Here is a 24,985-nt window from a genome sequence, read left to right on the forward strand (position 1 = left end):
TTCAAATCAATCTGGTTCGCTTAATCGCTTGCACAAAATGCCCTGTTCCACGCTGCTCCCCACAGCAACCCATCTCCACTGCCAATCAGCGGTTTTTTTGTAACCTGTCTTACCCACAGGTTCAAACAGACTGCTTGGTCTTTGTGGTGATCCTCTCGACCTCGGTAGACGAATCTGACCCATTCACGATGGAACCCAGGCCTGAGCCGGCGGCCACCTTTTGCCGGAGGGCGGCGCGGATGTCCTCCTTGCTCCGCGCCTTCCACTCATCATAGCTGTCTTGGCTGAGCGGGAACAGAACGAGATTATCCGGACGGCTCATGAAGTCATCCACGTTGGGAGGCGGCGTGGCGGTGATGATGTCTAGCTCCATAGCGATCTGGCGGCAGTAGGTGTTAAGGGGCAGATCGTTGACATCTTGACCGAAGGGATTCTCGATTTCGCTGCCGATGGTGGCCAGGCCGATGATGATGTACGCAGCCACCATGGAGGCCGGGATGGTGACCCATAGCAACAAATTGTAAAGCTGGAAGGGGAGAACCATAACGTAAATCCACGCAATCTGCGAGATCGCGATGCTGTACGCGGCCGGCAGAGGGGTGTCCAGCACCCGCTCCGTACCAGTCAAAACCTCGTTCAGCGTGGACATCATGGTAACTGTAGACAACATCAGCGGGCTTCTTATCAGGGGTTCTTGGTCTTTCGTTACTGGCTTGGCTCTGGTGCAGACCCGAGGTCAAGGTGCCGTTGCTCACGCACGAATCGATATACGCCGACAGATGGTTCAAAATTTCAAGGGGCAGGTGACCCAGTGGCTTCTTGGATCGCTTGATCAGCTTGCGGGGGTTGGACTCGGCGAATGATACGCCCAGATACTCGCCAGTCGCCTTCCAGAGAGACTTGGGGCGAGGGGTGATGGCGTTGCGGTCGTGCGCATCGCGGGCAAAGGTGTCCAGGTGGCCGACAAGACCGGCAAGGTCGTCGTAGGCGATGTCCGGTTCGAAGCGGAGCTTGTGCTTGAGGGCGACGGCGAATGCCAGGATGAGGTTCATGGCAGTGCTGTTTCGTGATCAGTCCACCATCCTCCTGCATGATGCGAGTTGGGTCCACATACAGCTTGCGGAGAAGGTCCACCTTTCCGTTCTCGCCTTCACGTTCGCCGGTGTTGACCCAGATCGTCCGGGCCAGATTGCGAGAGGTCTGGATGAGTTGCGCCCAGTACTTGCGCCCATCTGCCCATCTATCATCACCCCGATTCCGTCAGCAGTGGTTCCGTTTGGTCCCCCAGCAATCTCGACGACCCTACCTTTCATACGCAGTCGAACTGCGGAATGACAATGCCAAACCCACCACGAAACCCAGCACGGTAAGCAGGATGTTGTTCACGCCAACTACTCGGTCCCATCGGGTCCATGTCAGCTAATCCGGTCCGGCTCGTCGGGCGTCTATGTATCTTGGTATGGAGACTCACGGTTATGAACAAATCTGGAAATGCAAGTAATGCAAGTGGCCCAGCCGCCCACAATTAGAAGGGGCAGGATCATCTTTGGCGTGACACTGCCATGCATCCGCATGAATATGGGCCATTTCGAGTGCCTGTCCATTTCCCGGGGACCGTGCTAATCGTGATTGAGAATCAGTGAGTCTCCATCTCGTATCGCCTCACTCTTTGGTGGGGGAGGAGCAAGGATTCACATACAAAGTAGCGCTCCAGCTCACTGGAGTCCCGTCGATCGAGGTGAAACTGCGAGTCCCGCGAGTTCACCAGGTTCTCCATGAAAGTCGGCCGCGGGGTGAGCCGCCCGACGGAGTCCTGCTCCTTCGGGCTGTGCCACTGGGCCTGGGCCTGGGCATGGTTAGCGTGGTGGCGAGCATCGACTGCGACGGGGGCAGCACCGGTGCTGTCCCCTGTAGCCGTCACTGGGGCATCGTGGGCCGGAGGAGCACTATGGCCTTCGGACATGGTGCAAAAAAGCAAACAAGCGAGGGGGTAAAAAAAAAAGAAGTATGAAGTGTTCCACGGATGAATGCGAATGGGCCGGGACACGGTCAGTTTGGTATGCAATGAGAGTAGACACAAAAGAGAAGATCGAAAAGTCGAGAAAGAGAAAAGGAATGAGAGTGGATATGTACCAAAAAGAAAGTCAGAAACAGAGAGCGAAACAGAACGGAAATCGGAGGGGAAGAAAGAAGAAAATGAAAAGCTGGAGAAAAAGCCCCGGGGCCACGGCATTCTGAAACCAAGCCATGCAGTTTGCGGCCGTTGGGCGGAGTTTCATGAGGAGCCAGACGGCCTAGACGGTCTTCGACAGGAGGGCTGCGCTGTCAGCCGAGTGGAGACGCAGCGCCATGATGATGTGGAGCCTCGCCATTGACTCGTCAGGGGGGATGAATGATAAATTTAGACCTGTTGGTCGTTCAGGGGGAGTGGACAGGCCGCAGTAATTGGTCGAGTGAGATGATGCAATTACAATTCTATCAGCGCGAGGAGTACAGTATGTACTCCGTACTTGGTACGATACCTGCAGATGCAGATGCAGATGCAAAGACTAAAATACTCCGTCCTGGGTGCGTGCCTCAGGGGGGGGAAAGTGTGACTTGCACGCCGGTACAAAAAACGCCATAGACGCCTCCGTACTTGGCACTTCTATTCCGTCCGCTCCCATTGGAAAACTGCTCAGGGACGCCGCAGGGGACGCCGCAGGGCTGGACCGTTCGCAACGTTCGCACGCCAAATTTTGGCTCCCGCCAGCCGCACCACTTTTACCGCCCCCAAACCTTGTAACGCGCGGGGCCGGCGGGCTGACCGGCTGGCTGACGTGCTGACTGGCGTGCTGATGGGCTTTACCCCTTGTGGCCCTCCAGGTCCACCGGGAACTTCTCCCGAATGCGCTGGCCATACCGTGAGAACAGAATCGGGATTGGGATGAAGGCCAGCGCGAGGAAGCCGAGCAGCGAGTTCCCCCAGCCCAGACCAAGCGAATCGAACAGCGCCGGCCCGGCCAAGGGCAGCAACGCGCCCACCAACGATCGACTGGTGGTGAGCGTCGCGTTCGCCGACGCGGCATAGCTGGGGTAACAGTCGATGACGTAGGTTTGGATGGGGAGATAAATGCCCATCATGCCAAAGCCAAAGGGCATCATACCGATAATGGGGGCGATCCAGTGCACGTTTTTGTCAACGGTCCAGCCGTACCAGAAGAAACTGATGGGCAGGAAGCAGGCATAGAAGATCATCGCCGGCAGACGCATCTCCGGCTCGAATTTGCCGCCGTTGCGCTGGGTCAGCTTCACGACGACGCGGTCGCTGGTCATGGCGATCGTGCCCAGTCCCAACATGAAGCCGAGCCCGATGCCCATATAGGCCAAGCCCGACAAGCCAGTGGAGAAGCCGTACTGGTTCTTAAAGACGGCCGGGATGGTGGTGAAGAAGAGGTACAGCAGACCGTAGACGACGGCCATGTACAGGGCCAGGAGGAGGACGATGGGGGTCTTGATGAAGAGGAGGATGGGGCGCTGCAATCCCATTTTCAGGGTCGAGGCGACCGACACGCGCTCCACGCTTGGTTCGTAGGCGCTGCGCAAGTCATTGCGCCCCAATTCCCTGGCCAGGCGTTGCGTCTTGCGGCGGATCAGCACAGCAGCATACGTCTCGCGATTCAAGATCTCAATGCCGAATGACACCACGCCCGCAACAATCATGAGCACCCAGAACACCCAGCGCCAGCCGACCGTCTCGCCCATGAAGCCACCCGCAATAGGGCCCGCCACTGGGCCGATCAAGGGACCCATACTCCACAGGGCCGTGGCCATGCCTCGCTGTTCAATGGGGAACAGGTCGGCAATGAGACCAGCGCCGATAGTCATACAGCCCGAGCCGCCCATGCCCGAGAACATACGGCATACAATCAGAGTCGCCACGTTCGGGGCTTTGGCACAGCCAATCTGCCACAGCACGAAGAACCAATTTGCACAGCTGAGCACGATGCGGCGGCCATAGATCTCGCTCATGGGGGCGAGGATGAGGGGTCCGACCTACATCGTTCACCATGATCATGCGTCAGCCATCTCCGAAGAGATCTCAGCTTGAACCCGGACTGAGCTCGAGCTCGTGGTGGAGGAACCCTTACCGTGTAGCCGATCAAGAAGATGCTGACGCTGAGGGAGAGAACGGTTTCATTGGTGACATGCAAGTCCTCGGCCGCGTAGCCAACAGCGGGCGCGAACATGCTCGATGCCAGGGGTGACACAAATGTCATGGCGCTCATCAAAGCCAACAGCCCCCATTTCCGACTCATGGCAAAGTTCTGCGGGTTCTCGGGGTCATTCTGCCCGTCCCAACCCACGATGCCTTGGTCGAGGTCAGTTTCCGGGTAGCGCTTTGTCGAGATGGCCCGCTGGATGGCGGCTTCGACGTCCTCAGCATCGGCATACGCATCGCTCCCGATTTCGCTTGACCCTGGCCGGATACCCGTTTTCTCATCGGCCGCGGGCTTGTTGCCCACAGCGACGGACTCTGCAATCGTCGCCTCCGAGGGGACACAGTCGGCGGACACCATAGTCGGCGTAGAAGGAATTGCAGGGCCGGCCCTTTCGAGCTTCCAGTAGTTCGCAGCTTTGTGAAACCCCTTAGAGAAGCCGCTGTGCCGGCAACGAAGGATTCAACGAGGGACGAGAAGCGAACAGGGAAAACAAAAGCGAGTGGGCAAGGTATGCTCCGTTTATGACAAAACTGAGTAAAGTTCCATGCTCAGACTGGGAAATGATCCTCCATCGCGTCGTCTGCTTGGGCTGTTTTCGGGGGGGGGGAGGTTCATAACGCGCACGGTTTTGCATAAGCTCAGGGCATAGCGGGCATAACTAGCCACCAACTATCCCGAACTCCTGCATTATGTGCCATCGACTGCGGCCAGCTTCTGCTGCGAGACCGGGGGGGGCTTGGCACAAAGCACACCCCACACATTATTGACTCGTGTTCGTAAACCCTGGCTACAGACGGTTGTGGTTAACTAGTCCTCGCATCTTCATAGCCTCGCATCCTCGAATCATGTACGGAGCGTTCGCAGGACAGTGCGTATATTTAACCCCCAAGATGGCCCGATGGCGACACAGCGAAGATGACTCCTGCACGGTCAGATCCCTTTCAAATCGCGTCCGTTCGCCGATGAACAGATGCCGAGTCTCACGCCTAATCACGGCAAGTAAACGCGGTCTTCGCCCCGGTTAAAAGTGGAAACGGTGGATCGAATATCCCTCCTTCCTTCCCTGCGGTTCGGCTGTGCCCCACACGCTTATCTTATCGCAAAGCATAAAGGAGTCCATCGAGCATAACCAGGATAACTATTAGTCCCTGCCAATGACATGTATGCCCATCTGTCCATATCAGTCCTCCTGCAGGTACCTAATATATGTATTCTCCCGGTCGAGTCGTTTCTTCGCTCACTTCGAGGCGATGACACCATCAATTACCTGGTCGGCTCATGTTTATGATCTTGGGGAATCCACCTAGATACTGACATGAACAACTGAATCACCTGTCCCAGCACTCATTCTAACTTACATACCTTACAAATTACTTCCAGCTCCCCCCGGGTCGTATCTATGGGTGTCGTAAGCACTAGGCGTTGCTGACCGCCCTCTTGACTCACTCGCTTCCTGCGGAACTCTCATACACCTAAAACACACTAAGACACGCACCACGCTCCGCTAGGATCCATTATGCTGGGGATCAGCAATGTGAATGATTGGACTCACCACCCACAAAGCTGTCAACTGCAGGTTGTGATCGAGGTCCAACAGGTATAACTCATCACAATGGCTCTCAGTGCATATCGTTTTTGACCAGGATATCAGAGTCACCCGTATATCCTAACCCAGCAGCAGCTCCCAATAGCAGAGTAATCAATATCTCCGGCCCGTCAGGTAACGGAAAAAGGACCCTGGCCCATAAGGCGATCGACAAGCGGCCCGATACATTCACACTCGCCGTCTCTCACACCTCTACCCGCAGCCCACGAGCTGGCGAGGTAGACTGCAAGAGCTGCTAGTTTGTCTCGCCATATTCTCCACCCAGATCTCCCGGGGTGCTTTTGCGTATAGAAGCCTTGCAATCGCATGACAGGACAAGAACTCTGTGAAAGGCAACTCCTTTTTACCAGAATACGCTACCTTCAGCGGCAATTATACGGCACCAGCAAAGCCTCGATCGTCGGAGCAGCAATGAACGGATTGGTTGTCATGCTGAATATCGAGCCTAACGGCGGGCAACAGATTCAAGCAGAGCCCAGTGTTGATGCATGCTATATTTTTATCAAACCGCCCAGTCTTGACGCACTCGGAGCGCGACTAAGAAGTTGTGGGACAGAGAGTGATGCTGACGTGCAGAGAAGGCTTGCCCGAGCATGTGTTGGACTTGAAATTGCTGGAAAGTGGGGGTCGTATGATAAGCCCATTGTGAATGATGACCTTGAAATGGCATATAGAGAGCTGGAGGAGTTTGCGCTCTAACGCTTGGTATTGTACACCAACTTGATTTCCAATGCCTGCCTTATCTCATCCAGCCGCAAACCCCCGTTGGGAGAGGTTCGCTGTTAAAACTTACAATATCACCTGATTGTGGTGATTAGGTCGAGATCAAGGCTTCATGCTGCCCCTCCTCAGTATTGGCGTGCTCTACTGTGGGCTTGGGGGCAGGCTCTATAACGTCAAGTACGACGCAAGCACGAGCGCGAGAAGTATGGCACAGGATACTATTTCACAGGGGGGCATGGGGTGGTTCAGTGATCCATCCCCGTCCCCATGTTCACGTCGACCACACATCTTGCGCGCCGTCCGAAAATCTGACTCCTCCCAACACCTCGTCGGTCTACAGAAGGTGTAACACCAAGCCATATATGTTATACACACTGCATGTTCACCGCAAAGAGAACCACAGTTAGGGCTGTATGTGTGAGACTTGCGGAAACTCTATACAAGAACAGTGCATCTTAGGAATCGACAAATATCAGGTCAACAATTTCTTGCCTTCGTTATTATGCACGAAGTAGTACCACCAGCTTCCGGGAAACTCACTTCTTCGGGGAAGGCCTCATGTTTGCAACGTGGATTCCGTCCTCGCTACGAGGGCCCACTCGGCTACACTAACCCACACCTGTGCAGTAACACGTTAACTGAAACGCCAGCGCCCTCATGGGCCCTTCACTTCTACCCCTGCTTTAGTGCAGTCTTATTCTTTTTTTAAACTTCGATTTTGTTTCGTTTTCTCCACGAGGAAATTCATAGAAACAACCTACAACCTCTTTGCAATTGTGAACGGTGCACGTGTTAGATTGGGTTCATGAGCATCATGTCTTACCATGAAAACTCGCTGCGGACCACGTTCTCGCTGCAAAGTACCGACAATCAGATTCATGAGAGCAAAAACAAAGCAAACCCTGTAACCATTGCCTCGATGCCACGCAGGAAATCTCTACTCCTCCCTACACGCTTAGTTTGGCATTCGGCAATTGGATGCCACCCCATGCCGGTCAGCTTGTGGCAAGCCATGGACCAGGGTTGCCACAGGGGCACGAGCGTCATCGCCTGCGGAGATCCCATCAGCCCAGCACATCCGTATTCAAGAACCATATTTTGATTGTTCCGGGAATCATTGTGTCGTGGTATGTCGATCATTGTTCTTGCACAGTGGCCGGCCGGTACTTGGCGCGACCGGGGATGCACTTCCAACCATCCGGCCGGGCTGATGCAAGGTAAATTCTCGATGATTGGTAGAGCACGTAGTAAGCCCCGATACAAGCTTGTTGATCATGATCATATGTGGCAATTGCATAGGCGAGACAACTCTTATCTCATTAAGTCCCGCTTGAGATTTTACGGTGAGATTGTACTTTCCAGCGGAGGGGCCTCAATTTTTTTGGTCTCGTGCTGTGTCGTCACATGGCAACCCACGGGTCCCGAGGTGGTCCCAAATTTGAGGTTCACGTTTATTCGCACTCATTCCAATGCAGTTGGATTTCCTGGATGTCTCGATTTGATGTCATCTTCAATATTAGTGCTCCCAACGTTCCAATGTTTTGTGGAAGATCCCAAAAAAATTAATCGATCGTCGCTGGCAGCAAACCAGAGGGGTAGCGCCAGTTGTGTTCTAAGAGCCTAAGATCGGCGTGCTTAGATGGGGGTCTGCCCCATAATAATAGCTGAGAAGGCAATAACAAGCCGAAGACATGATGAAGACTAGTTGCCCTGAGTCACTACCGATTCATATTCCGTTATTCCGAATCTTCCGACGTGACTGGCTATTGCTCTACTCTGCATGATTGGGCATCTGAACGCGGTGGGTTACAAAGTCCACAGGGATATGGAATCTTGGGGGCTCAAATTCGAGTGATGGACTCGATTCGTCCGAGATCTTGATCTTGATTCTGGAACCATTCGATGCCGCCGACGGAAGGAAAAAGGGATCACCGCGTGTAGATCACCGAGCCTTATTTCCCAGCCTTGATTTAATTTCGCCGTATACTATACTACAGAAGGTTATGGACGTGCACCGATGGGACATACCGTCCGGATCGTCACGAGTCGGCCGAATGCCTGCCAGCGGTCGGTCAATCCATTAGTGCCACGCACTGATGTTAGGAAACGAAGCTGCGGATTGCTAATCTGTTTTGTGCTAAGCTCTCCTGAAGATTGGTCTGGTTCGTCCTCAAACCGAGGGTTTGAGTCCATCTCGGCAGTTGGGCTGTGGTGCGGTCGCAGACCGAGACCTCGCGGATCGCGGTACTTGAGCTCTCTTGGCAGGGCTTATTTACGTAGCTTGGCGAAAAGGGCAGAGAGAGAGAGAGAGAGAGAGAGAGAGAGAGAGAGAAAGAAAGAGAATGTCCAGGAGTAGAAGTCCCGGCAGAAGAGTTATAATATATAATAGTAATAATAGATCTGTGCGATTTCAATAGTCGCTAGAGATCCGGCTCCGATTGATAGACAAGGCTTAGCGGCTGGTTAGTGGGAGGGGCAAAGACCGTGCAGTGCCCACAGCAGACCGCTTGGGTGAATCGATCGTAGGGAGTCCCAAGTGGACCATGATGGGCAGGGAAGGCTGGATGATCGAGCTCGGAGGAAACCAGAGCGGGAGCCCTGATCGATTGGGTAGGGAATCCAGCGTGAATCTTACGTCGTACTCCGTAGGCATTCACGTGCCGGACGCTAACTAGGACGCTAAACAGGTCGGGTGTTCTGGATCGGCGGTTGCAAGGGCACGGTCCTTTCGCATCGGTTAGAGAGGGTACTGTATCAATTAAGATTTGTAATTTATAAGGAAAATGGAGGGTGGCGCATTAGGTGGCCGTCGGGAGGGGCAATTCCACGCGGCTCGAGGTGGGCCCGCGAAACAGACAACGCCATGGAAAAGATCGGAGATCCAGTCCACCCTGTCCACTGTGCCTCGCTGGCAACTCCAGACACCCCACATAGTCGCTCAGATACAAGATGCGTGGACATCGAAGTCTTCGATGTTGATCGAGTCATGAGTGATTCGGGGGTGAACAATGCACCCCTTCCGTGGCGTGCCTGAGTATGCACACTATGTCGCAGAAGTCACCTAGTCGAACATTAGCACAGCCTCGGCGCCGCACAGGCTTTTCTTGGGGCATCGCAATTCTCCGCCACTGGCGGACAGAGTCTAGCGACAGCGGTCGAGCCAAATAAAAGTATGAACATATGCAGCTGCAGGGGTGCGGTGGTAGTGTCCGGGACACCGAACCAAACGAGGGTCAAAGCCCTGAAGCGAAGTCAAGGGGCCTCATTGTCACAGTTTACACTTTCACAACCAAAGGTGGCCCTCTCACAGCCGATTTAGCCCATCGCATCTGTCTCCCCGGTGGGTCGCTGTCGCAGAGTTGAACTACGGGGCTCTGGATCTGCCTATCGCCGGCCACCAGTCGCCTCCTGTCCCCGCTAGCTCTCGGCCATGCTTCTGCTTCCGGGCACTCGCGTCCAGTGTGGATTTTCTCCGCCATGGCCCAGGGCTCATCGCCGGGGTTCTGCGAGCACCCATGGTGCGCGATGGAGTCGTCTGATCGACTACGCTGAAGCGTCGCTGGCGTGAAGTCTCAACGACGAATCATCGTTGTGCCCTGCCCTTCCCGGAGGTTAATTTATTTCCCACGGTTCCTTGGGCTCGGCCTCTCGTGATCCCTCGCGTATAGCCTACGGAGCAGGAGTATACTACGGCCATCCCTGCGCGGCCTGAACATTATAATATAGCGGTTCCCCGGATCCCTCGCGGTGGGCGGGGGTGACTCTGCCCGGCTGTGGTCTTTCTTCTTTTCCCCTGCACTCTCTTTTGGGTTCGCTTTAGGTTTCTGTTGATCAAAAAAAATGGCTGCTTGAATTTGCGACTCACTCCCTCCTCCCTACATTCCTTGCCATCAGCCTCAAGATCTAGATCCTGGATTGACAAGCCACACGGCTGCCTCTTTCGCTCTCACTGCGCAATTGATAGAAAATTCATTGATAATCAACTTACGATCCGATCCCTATATTCGATTCCCATTTCGTTGAGATCCCTTCGACTGCGTGCGCGGCACCAGATAGCAACATACTCAACACACCCTCGCCGACATGCATCTCCCTCCGGTTGCCGTGATGGCGACCTGGCCCACACCAAACTATATCGACCCTCCGACTCGCGGCCATGGCGTGCTCATTGTGAATGTCGTCTGCATTTCCCTGGCGTTCTTGGTCGTTATTCTCCGTCTATATACCCGACTACGAATTACATGCAGTGCCGGGATGGACGATATTCTCATCGTGATCGGTCTGGCCTTTGCCATTGCCATGGTGGCCGTCACCTCGGTGGCCACGGAGAAATGGGGGTGGAATCGGCATATCTGGGATGTTCCAGAAACGTGGCTGTCGACCGTGCAGAAGCTCAACCTCGTCTTCCAAATTATGTTCTCGTGGTCATCGAGTATCACCAAAATCTCGCTGCTGTGGTTCTGTCGGCGACTCCTCGGCGCTGGAAAGGGCACCTTTATGTGGTTCAACCGGGCGTTTATCGGATCTATGATCTTTGTCGCCCTGTCTTGCTTTATGTTCACCTTTATCAGTATCTTTCAGTGCTCGTGAGTCCTCTACCCGACCTCCCCATGGAACACAACTAAATGTTTTCGCAGACCAATCAAGGCGTACTGGGAAGTAGACCCGACGTATTCACACAAGTGCCTTGACGAGGGTGCCATCGTCTTTTCTGCCAGTGTCATCAACATCTTCACCGATTTCCTAGTCACTGCGCTGCCAATGCCACTGATCTGGAGCCTCAAGTTGCCTGCCCGCCAACGTCTTGCCGTCATATCCATCTTTGGCTTGGGCATCATCGTCAATGTGGCTGGCTCCGTCCGCACCGTGTACGTCTGGAAGAGCATGGTCGTCGGCTACGACACGACCTGGCTCGGCTGGCCCGTTCTCATCGCCGCCTGTGTGGAGATCAGCCTTGGCCTGGTACGTCCCCATCCATCCATCCATCTTCTCACAAAAAAAAAAAAGAAAACAATCCTAACTCCATCCTCAGATCTGCTCCTCTGCCCCCGCCCTCCGTCCCCTCATCGCCACCTTCCTCCCCCGCCTCCTCAATTCCACCCGCAACGCAGGCTACTCCTACAATCAGCGCAGCCGGTCTCAAAAGCTCTGGTCCTCCACTGGCCGCTCCCACATGCACCCCATCAATAGCTCTCGCCAAGGCGAGTACGAAAGCGACCGCTTCGAGATCATGCGCACCGTCGAGATGGAGACGTGGACAGAGTCCCGGCTCGCGCATCATCATGCCATGGGTCACAGGTTCGATATCAGTGGCAACCGCGCTTTGTCACCTGAAAGTTTTGAGACGAAACCGGGCGCGACAGTGAACTCATCTGCGGCTAGTGAGAAGTCGTCCCGCTCGTTGAGGAGAGACGAGGCGTACAACGCGCGGCATTGATTACATACTGCCCCCGCGTGTCTCTCCGCTTTGTTTTGTTGTGATTTGTATCTACACTGTATTTTGGCTATGTATATATTTGTTGTGCTGTGTCTTTCTGATTCTGGCTCTGGCTTAGGTTGGCTTGGCTTGGCTTGAACTGGCTTGCGATAAAAAGCTGCTTGTACACTCGAGGTGTGATGACCAGCTCTGAGGCTTTGACGAGTAGGATGCCCGATACTCATCCTATCTTGCGACCGAAATGAAAAATGGAAATAAGAAGAGATACCCAACCATTGCGAATCAGCTTCAGGTTAATCAACATCATGTACCCCGTAATCCTCGGAGATTTGCCGTCTGCAGACCCCGCGCAGCTGCACGAAAAATGAGATAGATCGAGTCTGGCTGGATCTTGCAGAGGGGCTCGCTCGGCGGGCTGAGATCGGCGGGCTACGATCGGCGAGCTGCGCTTTAGCGTGTTTTTGAATGGATCCTTTTCAGCTCAGTCGAGAACCAACCCGCCCCGAAAGCTCTTGAAGCGTCGGCGGACTGTACCGTCTTGAGACATCGCCGTATAGGAACAGGATTTGGGGGAGGGTGCCGGGATGTAGGCAACCAGTGGTTCAATATTTCAGTGAAGTTATACCCGACGGATAGATGAAGATCAACCAACCATAACCAAACTACAGACAGCATTACGACGACTATCTATTTGACCCTTGACTTGTGGCGTTATTAGTACCACAATCTAACCAACTGAGTTATAGAACCTGCTTGTTGGAGGTATGTATCACCCCCATTTTTCTGACATGAGGCCTTCCGTTCCGTCCCCCTAAATATTTTCTGCCGTTCCTCTCCGACAAAAAATTCGCCAAAAAGAATATCACCACAAGAACGGTATCAATGCCACTTGTTCACCAACCACCCGAGGACCCCGTCTAGGGTAAAAAATCTGGACTCGCGGGGAATCGAACCCCGGACCACTCCCATGCTAAGGGAGTATTATACCACTAAACCACAAGCCCAGTTGTATATTAGTCGGCTGGGAATAGCGCCCCTTGATCCAAAGTAAAGTGCGGGTACGGATACTGTGCCGGGATCCACCCGGCGGCTTGGGAGAGCGGTCTCGGCTCGGCTAGGTGTAGGAAGGGTATTCCGGCGGACTTTGTTGCCATTGGCTTGGTTGGAGGTGATTTGCGTGGTTGATTGGGGTCCAATCCTCGTTGGTTTGCCAAAGTAATAAGGGTCGGAGAGAAAAGATATTGGGGTTTAAGCTGGGCCATGGAGGTACTCCAACACTGGGTTCACGCTGCCTGGCCAGATTACCACGAATAACATACTATGTATGCGGTTAGTCTAGATATTGATTATCATGGACTAACGCAACATGTTGTCGTGGTTCATTGGGTAGGTCTCATTCGGCTGTTAATTTGTCGGCTACCTACCAAGACTGGTTTCCATGTAAATGCGTTGAATCGGGATGTCTTCAAAATTCTTTGGCCGGGTGGTGTCGATCAATTGGGTAATTCAACCCAACTTCTTCTGCATTGAATACTGGCCGGCACTTGGATACGTAAACCGACCTTGAATGACACGATTCCAATCCGTCTGAGTAATATACCACTTGGTGGATCCTGAATTGAAGGACGGAAGGTAGTCATGGAGGCTCTGGCGGCGGGGGTGTTTATATATATCCTGCTAGGTGGCACAGCAGCCAGGCCTGGAATCTATGCCAATGGAACCGGAAACGGGCGGGAGATATAAAATGGCACCAAAGCACAAAGGAAAAATGAATTTCAATGCTTAACGGTCCAAATTTTGGAGTCCTAGCATGGTAAACCTCCCCCCGTAGTTGATCACCTACCCGGAGTCGGGGTCTCTGCGAGTAACCTCAGCGATAAGACAAGCACTTAGGTTAACCCCAAAGGGCGCGTCACGCGCGCGCGGCTTCTCGCGGCTTATCAGCCTTATCCATGGCCGATCGACAAGGAATTGCCCTGACCGCCTTTGTGCTTTAGCTTCCACGTGAGTCCGGTTCATGACGGTTTGACTATTTTCTTCCTTCGGTTGCCGGGCAGGATGGGTTCGGGAATTGACCAGCCAAACGGTTTCCACATCGAATAGCGTATGCTTGGGGCAAAATCAATGCGAAGACTAATAGAAATGTGCACCTGACAAAATCTTCCACCACATCCACCGGCGTAGACTTTCTCAATTCGTCACTACCCTTTCGGGCGTTTCGGCGTTTCGCGGGCCACGCAGCCCGCTGATTGGACCACGCTGCCGAGATCCAATGGTATCTACGCGGGGGAGAGAAGCTCTTCATCGCTCCACGGCCGATAACGAGGGAGTCCGCTGCACCGCACCGCCGATATAAATCATAAATCCCCAGCCCCGCGTGACCATTCCTTTTCCTCCTCCTCACATTCTCCCTGCGATCTCTCCTCTCCGTGTTACTGGGAATATCGGGAACATTGCACCAGTCAGGGACTCATCTGTGCACGGAATAGCCCTATCGCTGTTCTTCCCCGCATCTATACGCTAGTCAATTGCCTCCAACTCACAATGGCCGCCGTCCTCCGCTGCAGCCCCAAGCTGCGCACTGCGGCTCGCATGCCTGCTGCTCGTGCTCTCTCGACCACCGCTCGTCTCCGCGCGGCCGAGAAGCCCTACTTCCCCAACGAGCCTGCTGCTCCCTCCGTCTCGACCGCCATTCCCGGCCCCAAGAACAAGGCCGCCGCCGCCGAGCTCGATGAGGTCTTCGATGTTCGCTCCCTGAATATGCTGACCGACTACAACAGCTCCATTGGTAACTAGTACGACCATCCTACTCCCCTCCAGCTGGTACGTGGGGGCGATAGCTGACTCTGCCTCTTTAGCATTGCTGACCTCGATGGCAACAAGCTTCTCGATGTGTAAGTGACCCAATTGACGAGCCTGGAATGGATGAGAAAAGCATTGTCTAACATCCAAATACAGCTATGCTCAGATTGCCTCCATCCCCGTTGGCTACAACAACCCCCACCTCAAGGAGGTGGCCCAGTCGCCCGAGATGATCACCTCCCTGATCAACCGCCCGGCTCTGGGTAACTTTCCCTCCGCCGACTGGTCGCACATCCTGAAGACCGGTATCCTCAGGGCCGCCCCCAAGGGTCTGAACCAGGTCTTCACCGCCATGGCTGGTTCTGATGCCAACGAGACTGCCTACAAGGCCGCTTTCATGTACTACCGCCAGCTCCAGCGTGGTGGCGCTGAGGTCGAGTTCACTGCGGAGGAGCTCGAGTCCACCATGAAGAACCAGGGCCCCGGTTCTCCCCAGCTGTCCATCATGTCTTTCAAGTCTGCCTTCCACGGCCGTCTCTTCGGCTCCCTGTCCACCACCCGCTCCAAGCCCATCCACAAGCTGGACATTCCCGCCTTTGACTGGCCCCAGGCAACCTTCCCCCAGCTGAAGTACCCTCTGGAGGAGCACGTCCAGGAGAATGCCGCCGAGGAGAAGCGCTGCCTGGAGGAGGCTGAGCGTATCATCAAGGAGTTCCACAACCCCGTGGCCGCCGTCATCGTCGAGCCCATCCAGTCCGAGGGTGGCGACAACCACGCTTCGCCCGCCTTCTTCCAGGGCCTGCGCGACATCACTAAGCGCAACAACGTGCTCTTCATCGTCGACGAGGTGCAGACCGGTGTTGGTGCCACCGGCAAGTTCTGGGCCCACGACCACTGGAACCTCTCCTCTCCGCCCGACATGGTCACCTTCTCCAAGAAGGCCCAGACCGCTGGCTACTACTACGGAAACCCGGCTCTGCGCCCCAATAAGCCCTACCGCCAGTTCAACACCTGGATGGGTGACCCATCCCGCGCCCTGATCTTCCGCGGCATCATCGAGGAGGTCGAGCGCCTCGGCCTCGTCGAGAACACCCGCATCACTGGTGACTACCTGTACGCCGGCCTCGAGGGCCTCGCTCAGAAGTACCCCGAGCACTTCCAGAACCTGCGCGGCAAGGGCCAGGGCACCTTCATCGCCTGGGACACCCCTAAGCGGGACGAGTTCGTGGCCAAGGCCAAGTCCGTCGGTGTGAACATCGGTGGCAGCGGTGTCCAGGCCGTCCGCCTGCGCCCCATGCTGGTCTTCCAGCAGCACCACGCTGATATCCTGCTCGAGAGCATCGAGAAGATTATCAAGCTACTCTAAAAAGAAAATCCCCCGGGGCTATATGATACCAACGGATGCCTGGGACTTTTTTTTCACTAGATTTAATGAGCGACTTTTCTTTTTTGTTAGTTTCTTTTGATGTCTCCTTTTTGTTTGCTACGAGTGATGCCACCGAAAATTGGGCCTGTACATTCATAGACATTCCAATGCCATCGTCATTTGAATGACTTGACTTCACATAAATCAAGACTTAATTCTCAGTATCTATGTTGTTTCTTAACTCCCTGGGTAGCAGTCCAAATTCCTGCTTTCTTTGTTCCGTAACCAAATGCTTAACGATCAAGAATAAAAGTGCAATGCTTCCGACCTATAACTCCTGAATGACCGGCAAAACCTGTTGTAATTATCCCATCCAGTCCATCAGACCATGCCATAATTTTGTACGGGTATCCGGAATCAAGGCTGCTATGAACAGACATGATTATGTGCATCGGCAGGGTTGGGAATGGGTGGAAAGTCGTGAGTGATCGACCACTCTACGATTCTTCTTCGCCGGTGCTTCCGTCTCGGCTATCAGGGTGGGAAAGTCAGTACTAGAAATGGGAAAGAACCGGACAAGAAGCTCAGTTCTTGCTTGGGGAGCCATGGGACATACGGGACGTATTTGACGCCGGAATCCTCCAAGCTGCTGATAATGTACTCCGGAAGCTGGGAAGAAAGGCAGACTAGTTAGCTAGATAGACCACCGAGTAGAAATTTGATAGTAGCTCACCGATCCCGTCACCTTGGTCGCGTATGTCCCCGCCACATAATTATCCAACCGCTGCCAGCGAGCCACCCAGCTGGCGGCCGGGTCACGGACGGAGATCAACCCCTCAAAAACCTGCGAGGTGCATTCCTGAATGGCGTCGTTGTTTCCCCGGAGCTGGAGGATAGTTTCGCAATTCGGACAACCGTCGCGCATGAATTTCTGGAGCAAGTCACTGCGGTCAGCCTCAGCCTCGCGATTGGCCACTACCTGGGTAGCAGGCAGCCCGGGCCGGGGGGAGTTATCACGCAGCTCTCACATTGTGCAGTTGAACGACGGAGCAGACCATGCAGGCGCGCAGGGTGCGCTGCTGGTTCGGAGGGGCGTAGAAAGACATACGGCGTGAGTGAAGGGTGGCGTAGAGAGGGAGGGAAGCGGACGGAGGCTCGGGTCCGCGGTCGAGGGTTCTGGAAGGGTGCCAAGCCCCGTTGCTATCGGAGAAAAAAAGAGAGCGCCAAAACCATCGCCAGGAACCGTAGTCAGTCACAGGGTACCTCTTTTCGCCTCCTGCATTCTCTCTCCCCTCTTTTCCTCTGCGCTTTTGTCTCTCCCCTAGAAGAATTGGACCTTGTCTCCCTCTCTGACCCGACCGACCCTATCTCTGAGACTCGCTTCCCTCCGCAACCCCCCAGAACCTCCGATCGTCGCTGTCTCGTGCCCCTCTACAACTTCTCCGCTCCATGGCTTCGGCACAAGAGGAGGCCAACGCCCTGAAGGTTCAGGGCAACAAGGCCTTTGCCCAGCACGACTGGCCCACCGCAGTCGATTTCTACAACCAAGCGATCGAGAAATATGACCAAGAGCCGTCATTCTTTTCCAACCGGGCTCAGGTGCGTCGATCACCGACAAGGGATACACCCCACCGGGGTGAATCCCTGCAGCAGGATTCTTTGGATCACTTTTCGACTAACACTGGCATTTATTTTTTTTTTCTCTCGGCAGGCCCAAATTAAACTCGAGGCATTTGGATTCGCTGTCGCCGATGCCACTTCAGCTTTGGAATTGGACCCAAACTACGTCAAGGTCAGTCGTTATGGACAATAGGGAACCCGGACTCGCAGAGCGCAGGGAAAACAGCGCATGCAGGCCGAGGGTATATGACTTTTGTAGATCCTGTGTTGACATATAATCCTCAGGCATACTGGAGGCGTGCTCTAGCCAAAACTGCTATAACCGACTACAAGGGAGCCCTCCGCGACTTCAAGGCTGTGGTCAAGCGCGAACCAGGCAACCAGAATGCGAAACTCAAGCTGGCGGATTGCGAAAAGCTCGTTCGCCGCATGGAGTTTGAGAAGGCGATCGAAGTCTCCGACCCCCCGTCCGCGTTTGAGGGCCTGGATATCGATGCTATCAAGGTGGAGGATGACTATGATGGTGTGCGCATCGGCAACGAGATGACGCAGGAGTTTATTGATGATATGATTCAACGGTTTAAGGACGGCAAGAAGATTCATCGCAAGTATGTCTTCCAAATCATCAAGGCCGTGAAGGAAATTGTCTACAATGAGCCCACAATGGTGGAGATTGGTGTGGATGCGGGAAAGAAGTTGACGGTCTGTGGCGATACACACGGTATGCATATTCCCTGTAATCAACCTCGCCCTGGAAGGACCTGCAGCTGATGAAATAGGCCAATTCTTTGACCTGCTGGAAATCTTCCGCCGAAACGGAAGCCCTTCTGAATCTCACGCCTACCTCTTTAACGGCGATTTTGTTGACCGCGGCTCGTGGTCCTGTGAGATTGCCCTGCTTCTTTACGCATACAAGTGGCTGCGGCCGAACGGGTTGTTCCTCAACCGTGGCAACCACGAGACCGACGACATGAACAAGGTCTACGGTTTCGAGGGCGAATGCAAAGCCAAGTACAACGAGCGCGTCTTCAAGGTGTTCTCCGAGTCCTTCTCAGCCCTACCGTTGGCCACTCTGATCGGCGAGAAGTACCTCGTCCTTCACGGCGGTCTGTTCTCAGATGACAAGATCACGTTGAACGACATTCGGAAACTCAACCGCCACAACCAACGGCAACCCGGCCAGCAGGGTCTGATGATGGAGATGCTCTGGACTGACCCGCAGCCTCAGCCGGGCCGTGGACCCAGCAAGCGTGGTGTTGGCCTGCAGTTCGGTCCGGATATCACCAAGCGCTTCTGCGAGAACAACGGTCTCGAGGCCATTATCCGATCGCACGAGGTTCGTATGGAGGGTTACGAGGTTGAGCATGATGGCCGGTGTATCACCGTTTTCTCCGCGCCCAGGTATTGCGACTCGACGGAGAACAAGGGCGCCTATATCAACCTTGGACCTGAGCTGAAGCTCGAGTATGAGGTCTTCGAGGCTGTGCCCCACCCTGACATCAAGCCGATGGTAAGTCGAATTATTCCCCCGGTGTTTCAAAATGGGATTGATAGAGCTAACGATTGGTTCCAGGCCTACGCACAGAACTCGATTCTGTCGACGATGTGATGAACCCAGATGATTTGCAAGAGCGGGCGTTGTTTTCAAAAGAGCTTAGAAAGATCTATGTTGTATTGGCGAGCATCTAAATCCTACTTGGCTTCGGAACCTAGGTGGCTGGCTTCTTGTTGTCCGTCTAGAGTCTAGTGTTTTTATATATATGTCATGTCATGGTTCATACGACGAATTGATGGGTCGACGTCTTGGACCTGTGATCGACTATTGCTTGGGGTATGCCCTGAATAAGAAGTAGTAAGCCAATCAGATGAAATAACGAGATCACCGCGTCCATCGCTGGCATATCAATGGCCCAACCTAGCCGGTATACAATGCGGACTCACCGCTTTCCGTGCCCCGCGATTCCCTCCTTCTAGAACTTCGGCTTCCCCAAATTTCATCAACTCCACCTGACAAGATGGAATTCGATCCGAAGACGCGTGAGCTTGCTCTTGCTGGGATGTAATGCACACAGCTAACCTGGGTTAGCTCAATTCCTCACCTCGGACCGGTCGAGCTTCGCCTCGGTCTCAGCCGACGACCGATGGCCGGTTATTATCGTGAGCTCTCGTTCCAAATGTCAGGAGAGCCTAGATCACTGACTTACCCAGACTGGTGCCATTGATGACCTGCACCGGACGGTGGCTACAGTGACGGATGATGAGAAGGCCAAAGAGGGCAAGAGAATTATCGAGAAGCTTGCGACCATGAAGTATGAGTTGCAGCACGACCGGCAGTTGACGTAAGTTATTCCGCCTCAGTAGGGCTCATTCTTCGGAAAGGCTTCTAACGTGGATTAATTTTAGTCCCCTGGATGACGATGGCGCGTCTGATATCGCTTCGTATAACAAGGAGCTTGAACAGCGCGGAACTCCGAAATGGCACAACGCACCCTGGCTCTACTCTGAGTGCTACCTCTGTATGCCTACCGCACATCGCACCTCCACCGCCCCGAAGGTACAATAGCGCTGACATGACGACCCAACAACAGACCGCCGTATGGAGACCTTCTTCTCCCTATCAAAGCACTGGAAGGGATACGATGTCTTCGGCCGCCAAAAGATGTCCACCTTCAAGTCCTCCCGCCCCGCCGTGCTGGAGCTCGCTGCGCGGTACCGCGAGCTAGCTCTGGAGGCAGAATCCGGCAAAAACGCTGAGGGTAAGTCAGCCGAGGAGGTTGCACAGGCCGAGAGACTGCTGTTCTCGGAGATGTGTGAGATCTGCCTCTGGGGCAATGCTACCGATCTCTCGCTCCTCACCTCCCTCACCTACGAGGACATCCAGAAGCTGCAGGGCTCGCAGGCGCGCCAGGCATCTCAGAAGAATATACTTGTAAACGACATCGACTCTGCATTCGATGTCCTGCAGAAGGCCCGCGCGGAAAAGAAGGCTGACGAGCGTCGCGTCGATATCGTCCTCGATAACTCCGGCTTCGAACTATTCGTCGACCTGATCCTGGCTGGATACCTGCTATCCGCAGGCCTGGCAACAACAATCGTCCTGCACCCCAAGCGTCTGCCCTGGTTCGTGTCCGACGTCACGCCGAAGGACTTCGCTGACCTGCTCAACTCAATGGTCGACCCGCAAGCATTCTACACCGCCGCCGACGACTCGGGCAAGACCTTCCCCCAGCTCTCGGACAAAGAAGTCGAAGACGTGAAGTTCCTGTTCCAGCAGTGGAGCGAGTTCCACCAAGATGGCAAGCTGATCGTGCGCCCGCATTCGTTCTGGACTACTCAGGGCTGCTACTGGCGTATGCCCCATGTTGCGCCCGAGCTGTTCGAGGACCTGCAGGAGAGCGAGCTTGTCCTCTTCAAGGGCGACTTGAACTACCGCAAGCTTATCAACGATGTATGTATTCCACCATATATCGACTCTGCACGTCGGGTGTACCATGTTGCTAATCAATACTTTCCAGGCCCAATGGGATCCCACAACCCCCTTCACAACCGCCATTGGACCCATGGGCCCGAAGTCCGGCATCCGCGTCCTGGCCTTCCGCACCTGCAAGGCAGACACTGTCGTCGGTCTTCCCGCCGGCGAAGACGAGAAACTCCGCCAGCTTCCTGGCGGCGGTGGCTCCGAAGCTCGCAAGTGGGCGTGGAGCGGGAAGTGGGCTGTTGTCTCGTTCTCAGACGGCAAGGCCTAGGCAAAGAACAGAAACCTGATGAATTAATGGAATGAATTGAACGGTGTGTGGCGGATTGTATTTCGGAAAATTGGCGCGTTCATTGCTTAGATGATAGATCCGGACGTGCATGGGCCTATGTTCTTAGATGTATATATCTAGTTAGTGGTCATAGAGTTGGTGCAATACACTCATTAGTGTCCATATGAAACCTCTGTGAATTAGAAGTAAAAAAATGCCCTGGAAATACTATTCACCAGTTATGTGACTCCAACTTGGCCCTATAGGCAGTCTCCAGCATTGAACATCCAGGAATCGACCCTTCACCGATAAAACAAAGACAGGACAAGAAACCAAACACCATCCCAATCGCAACCCAATGTAGAAAAACAATAATCCTCGATGGAGAGATCAACACATTTCTCTGCCGGTATTCTCCTTTCCCAACGCCTTCACCTTCCGACTATCATGCTTCTGCTTCAGCCTTGACTTGGCTGCAGCAATACGCTCAGGCGACAACAATTCACCTCTCATATCTGCCAGCCCAGTCCGCCGGTGCCCGCGCTCACCTGCGGCAATAGTGTACCCGGCATATGGAGGACGCGAAGACGGAAGTGCCGATACTGATTCTAAAGTGGACTGGATGTGTGGGCGTGGGCGATGCGTGAGATTTCCGTAGCGCTGTCCGTTATTGTCTGCAGCATCACGCCGGTAAAGAGAGCGGTAGCTGCGCTGGTTCTCACCCGCGTTGAGATACTTCGATTGGCCAGGGCCCAGAACTTTTAGTGCTGCGAGATCTGGTGGCGAGGATGGGATGACCCTGTCAAGGTTGGCACGGTGTGAGCCGTGATGTGGTTTAGGCAGGATTTCGTTCAGGTAGTGCGTGACTTCGTCGTCGTCAGCTGCGATGTTTCGCGCAGCGCGTTTGAGATCGAGCCCGCCTGTTGTCGCACTGCGCGTGTGGTTATGGCGCTGTTCTCGGGTCTTGGAACGCGGGCTCGGACTTGGTGGTGCTTCTAAGTGGTCTGTGGCCTCATCGTCTATTTCTGGGTGATCCCGCGAGGCAAAATCGTGCACCTGCACGCCGGCGTATTCTTTACGCGGGCTGAGGGAATGCCGTTGCTGGGGCCGCAGAATCGGGACGCCGTCCATGGCCGACGCTCTGACCTTCAGAAGTTCAATCTGGTTCTGCATCCGGCTGCGTTCCTCGTCGAAGCTGGCCCGCAGCCTCTCTTCCGACTCCCTGTGCTCTTGGGTCGTTGTCTTGAGGCGCTCGCGGTACTCTTGAATACGTGCCTCTAGCTTGGTCTCTCTTTGCTTCAGTTTTGTCTCCTTCTCCTTGCGCCGGCCCTCGTACCGCGACATTTCCTGCTTGACGCGCGCCAAGGTTTGCTTGAGACTATCATTCTCCTTTTCGAGCTCCTGCGCTTTCTTCTCGGAGCTCTGCGCGAGGCTCTGGAGCTTGCTGAGATCGGGATTTGGGCGCTTCAATTCCTCAATTTTCGCGTTCGCTTGTTTCAGCTCCTCCCGTGCTTTACGTAGCTCTTCTGGCTCTTCTGAGGAGATTGGGGAGCTTTGAGATGATGGCCTTTCCTTGACCGACTCAGTGGTTTTCGCTCCATTACCCTTGACAACGCCTTGTTGTTCCAGCATGTCGCGCAGAGAAGTGACCTGTTGCTTGTACTGCAGAGCCAGCGTGGTTTGCTTCGTCAAGTCTTGAATCAATTGCTCCTTGTCGACTTTTGAACGCTCCCCGACGATGGTGGCGGCAAGACGCGTTACTTGGCGTTCCATATCCGCCACTTTTTCTTCTTCTTCTCGAAGTTTCTCTGCCAGCCGTACTGCTTCTGAATCCTTCTTGCGAGCATAGGATTTGGCGATCGATCGGTAGTGGATGAGCTTCTTGATCTCGCGGTTGGTGCGCACGCGATAATTGTCAAATTCCATCTTCCAATATTTGCCCGACTCCGACCGTGGCTCATCCAGATTAGTCGTAATGTCCTCCATGCTTGGCTCGTTCTTCAACTGAGTGCCGGTGGCGGGCTTGGACTCGGATGGAGTATCCTGGATAGACTTGGACGATTCGGCGTTCTTCGACGCGTTATCGCGAGCATCCATCAGAGTTTGTGTAAGCTTGCTCCGTGGCTTGCCATCAGCAGAGCCAGACATCCATTGGGCAGTAATCCCCGACGGATTGGGGGGTGTCTTCACGGCCCTGCTGGACTGGCTATCTCGTTTCCCTTCATTGTCAACCACGCCCTCACCAAAAGAAACCGTTTTGCGTCGGTTCGCGATCGTGCCGGGGGTCACAAGTATGCCTTTAGTGGGCGATCCCGAGGGGTTGAAGGTCGAGTCGAGGTCGGTCGTCGCGGTTTCTTTCTCCGCGATCGTAATAGGCTTAGTGGTCTCACTCTTGCTGCGCTGGTGACCAGACGGTTTTGATAGTAATGTGCCCTCCTCATTCTCCTTATTTTCCTCCTCTTCGGCCCCGGGCGTGCCAAATAGGGCGCTCCTGAAGGCGCGCATCGCAAACACGGGAGCTGGCGTCTCGGGGGGCTCCAGCACCGTGGAGGTATCTGAGCAAAGGGGTGCTAATTAGTATCCTAGCTTCGAACATGATAACAGTGCAGACTAACCTGCAGCCCCAGCCTCGTTCCCCTTCATCCAGTCCAGCATCGTTGGTTTCCGAGATTCGACGATAGAGTGTGGCGGTTTGTTTACTGACGCGTGGGTCGGGAGCTGGAAGCTGAGGTCAGCGCTTATCGATTGGCGGCCCGCGCAGCGCCCAACACCGAAGAATTCACCTTGAAGGACGCAATGCCGTGAAGGGAGCCTAGCCAAGGGGTAGGTCACTGCTAATGAGTCAAGATCAATGGATGGAGGCATAAGAGATGCAAAGCTGGAATTATGTTTTGGAAATAGCATCTCATCCACAACCACTCTCATACTTTGTTTTTGTTTGTGACCAGCCTGCAACATGATCTACAGTAGATATATGCTACAATTACCACAATGTTACTTCTCTGCTTATTACGGTATACTCCAGTTCTCGAACCATCATTCAAAAGGCCTCTCTCAAAGCCTTCGGTCGTTCGAATGATGGCCACTGTTTTGGCCATCCTTTTGTTGGCTTCGGCGTCCACGTATTTTCACTCCCGAAGGTGCTCTAGCAATCTTCGAGCTCCCGTCCCCACCAGCAGATCGAGCGCTGTATGACGGCCTGATGGCGGTGTATGGTATCCGCAACATTCTGATTGGGTTTGCTGTCTATGCAGCCTTATCCTTGGGCACCTCTCGCTTCTTGGGCTGGACGTTAATCGCTGCTAGCGCCAGACTCACGGACACGACCAATGGGGACACTGGCAATATGCACCACTGTTCACCCTACTTGGAAGTGTGGTTCTCGGGGACTTTGATGGGGTCTGGGGCTTCTTGATGGGGTAGAAATCAGACTCCCGAGTGGAGGGGGATTTGCAGTGGCACGACTATTGCAGCGCGAATCGA

The 24,985-nt window shown here is 54.2% G+C and overlaps 8 protein-coding genes across 8 annotated transcripts; 5 read left to right on the top strand and 3 right to left on the bottom strand.

Annotated features, from left to right (window-relative positions):
* Window positions 1–121: 121 nt before the first annotated feature.
* Window positions 122–1,963, bottom strand: N7482_002871 (bestrophin family protein; the record flags this gene model as incomplete). The annotated part of the gene is made up of 6 exons (XM_056684996.1): window positions 122–657; window positions 710–1,059; window positions 1,115–1,240; window positions 1,307–1,391; window positions 1,472–1,619; window positions 1,700–1,963. 6 exons carry the CDS (start codon window positions 1,961–1,963, stop codon window positions 122–124), a joined length of 1,509 nt encoding a protein of 502 aa, XP_056548602.1.
* Window positions 1,964–2,844: 881 nt separating this feature from the next.
* Window positions 2,845–4,559, bottom strand: N7482_002872 (MFS transporter; the record flags this gene model as incomplete). Its single annotated transcript, XM_056684997.1, has 2 exons — window positions 2,845–4,035; window positions 4,131–4,559. The coding sequence occupies 2 exons, from the start codon at window positions 4,557–4,559 to the stop codon at window positions 2,845–2,847; spliced, it is 1,620 nt and encodes a 539-aa protein (XP_056548603.1).
* A 1,255-nt stretch (window positions 4,560–5,814) lies between these two features.
* On the top strand, window positions 5,815–6,507 carry N7482_002873 (guanylate kinase; the record flags this gene model as incomplete). Its single annotated transcript, XM_056684998.1, has 3 exons — window positions 5,815–5,824; window positions 5,878–6,026; window positions 6,175–6,507. The coding sequence occupies 3 exons, from the start codon at window positions 5,815–5,817 to the stop codon at window positions 6,505–6,507; spliced, it is 492 nt and encodes a 163-aa protein (XP_056548604.1).
* Window positions 6,508–10,614: 4,107 nt separating this feature from the next.
* Window positions 10,615–11,968, top strand: N7482_002874 (uncharacterized protein; the record flags this gene model as incomplete). Its single annotated transcript, XM_056684999.1, has 3 exons — window positions 10,615–11,117; window positions 11,169–11,493; window positions 11,564–11,968. The coding sequence occupies 3 exons, from the start codon at window positions 10,615–10,617 to the stop codon at window positions 11,966–11,968; spliced, it is 1,233 nt and encodes a 410-aa protein (XP_056548605.1).
* Window positions 11,969–14,512: 2,544 nt separating this feature from the next.
* gatA (4-aminobutyrate transaminase gatA) lies at window positions 14,513–16,136 on the top strand (the record flags this gene model as incomplete). Its single annotated transcript, XM_056685000.1, has 3 exons — window positions 14,513–14,763; window positions 14,827–14,862; window positions 14,927–16,136. The coding sequence occupies 3 exons, from the start codon at window positions 14,513–14,515 to the stop codon at window positions 16,134–16,136; spliced, it is 1,497 nt and encodes a 498-aa protein (XP_056548606.1).
* Window positions 16,137–17,585: 1,449 nt separating this feature from the next.
* ppt1 (protein serine/threonine phosphatase PPT1) lies at window positions 17,586–19,365 on the top strand (the record flags this gene model as incomplete). Its single annotated transcript, XM_056685001.1, has 5 exons — window positions 17,586–17,735; window positions 17,848–17,928; window positions 18,042–18,477; window positions 18,536–19,266; window positions 19,330–19,365. The coding sequence occupies 5 exons, from the start codon at window positions 17,586–17,588 to the stop codon at window positions 19,363–19,365; spliced, it is 1,434 nt and encodes a 477-aa protein (XP_056548607.1).
* A 406-nt stretch (window positions 19,366–19,771) lies between these two features.
* N7482_002877 (damage-control phosphatase ARMT1 family protein) lies at window positions 19,772–21,502 on the top strand (the record flags this gene model as incomplete). The annotated part of the gene is made up of 6 exons (XM_056685002.1): window positions 19,772–19,793; window positions 19,843–19,913; window positions 19,965–20,095; window positions 20,160–20,272; window positions 20,345–21,204; window positions 21,272–21,502. The coding sequence occupies 6 exons, from the start codon at window positions 19,772–19,774 to the stop codon at window positions 21,500–21,502; spliced, it is 1,428 nt and encodes a 475-aa protein (XP_056548608.1).
* Window positions 21,503–21,892: 390 nt separating this feature from the next.
* N7482_002878 (uncharacterized protein) lies at window positions 21,893–24,157 on the bottom strand (the record flags this gene model as incomplete). Its single annotated transcript, XM_056685003.1, has 2 exons — window positions 21,893–24,057; window positions 24,118–24,157. The coding sequence occupies 2 exons, from the start codon at window positions 24,155–24,157 to the stop codon at window positions 21,893–21,895; spliced, it is 2,205 nt and encodes a 734-aa protein (XP_056548609.1).
* Between the last annotated feature and the right edge of the window lie 828 nt (window positions 24,158–24,985).

The sequence above is a fragment of the Penicillium canariense genome (genome assembly GCF_028826845.1).
Source record: "Penicillium canariense strain IBT 26290 chromosome Unknown utg000001l_segment0_segment0, whole genome shotgun sequence".
In the NCBI taxonomy this organism is placed as follows: Eukaryota; Fungi; Ascomycota; class Eurotiomycetes; order Eurotiales; family Aspergillaceae; genus Penicillium; species Penicillium canariense.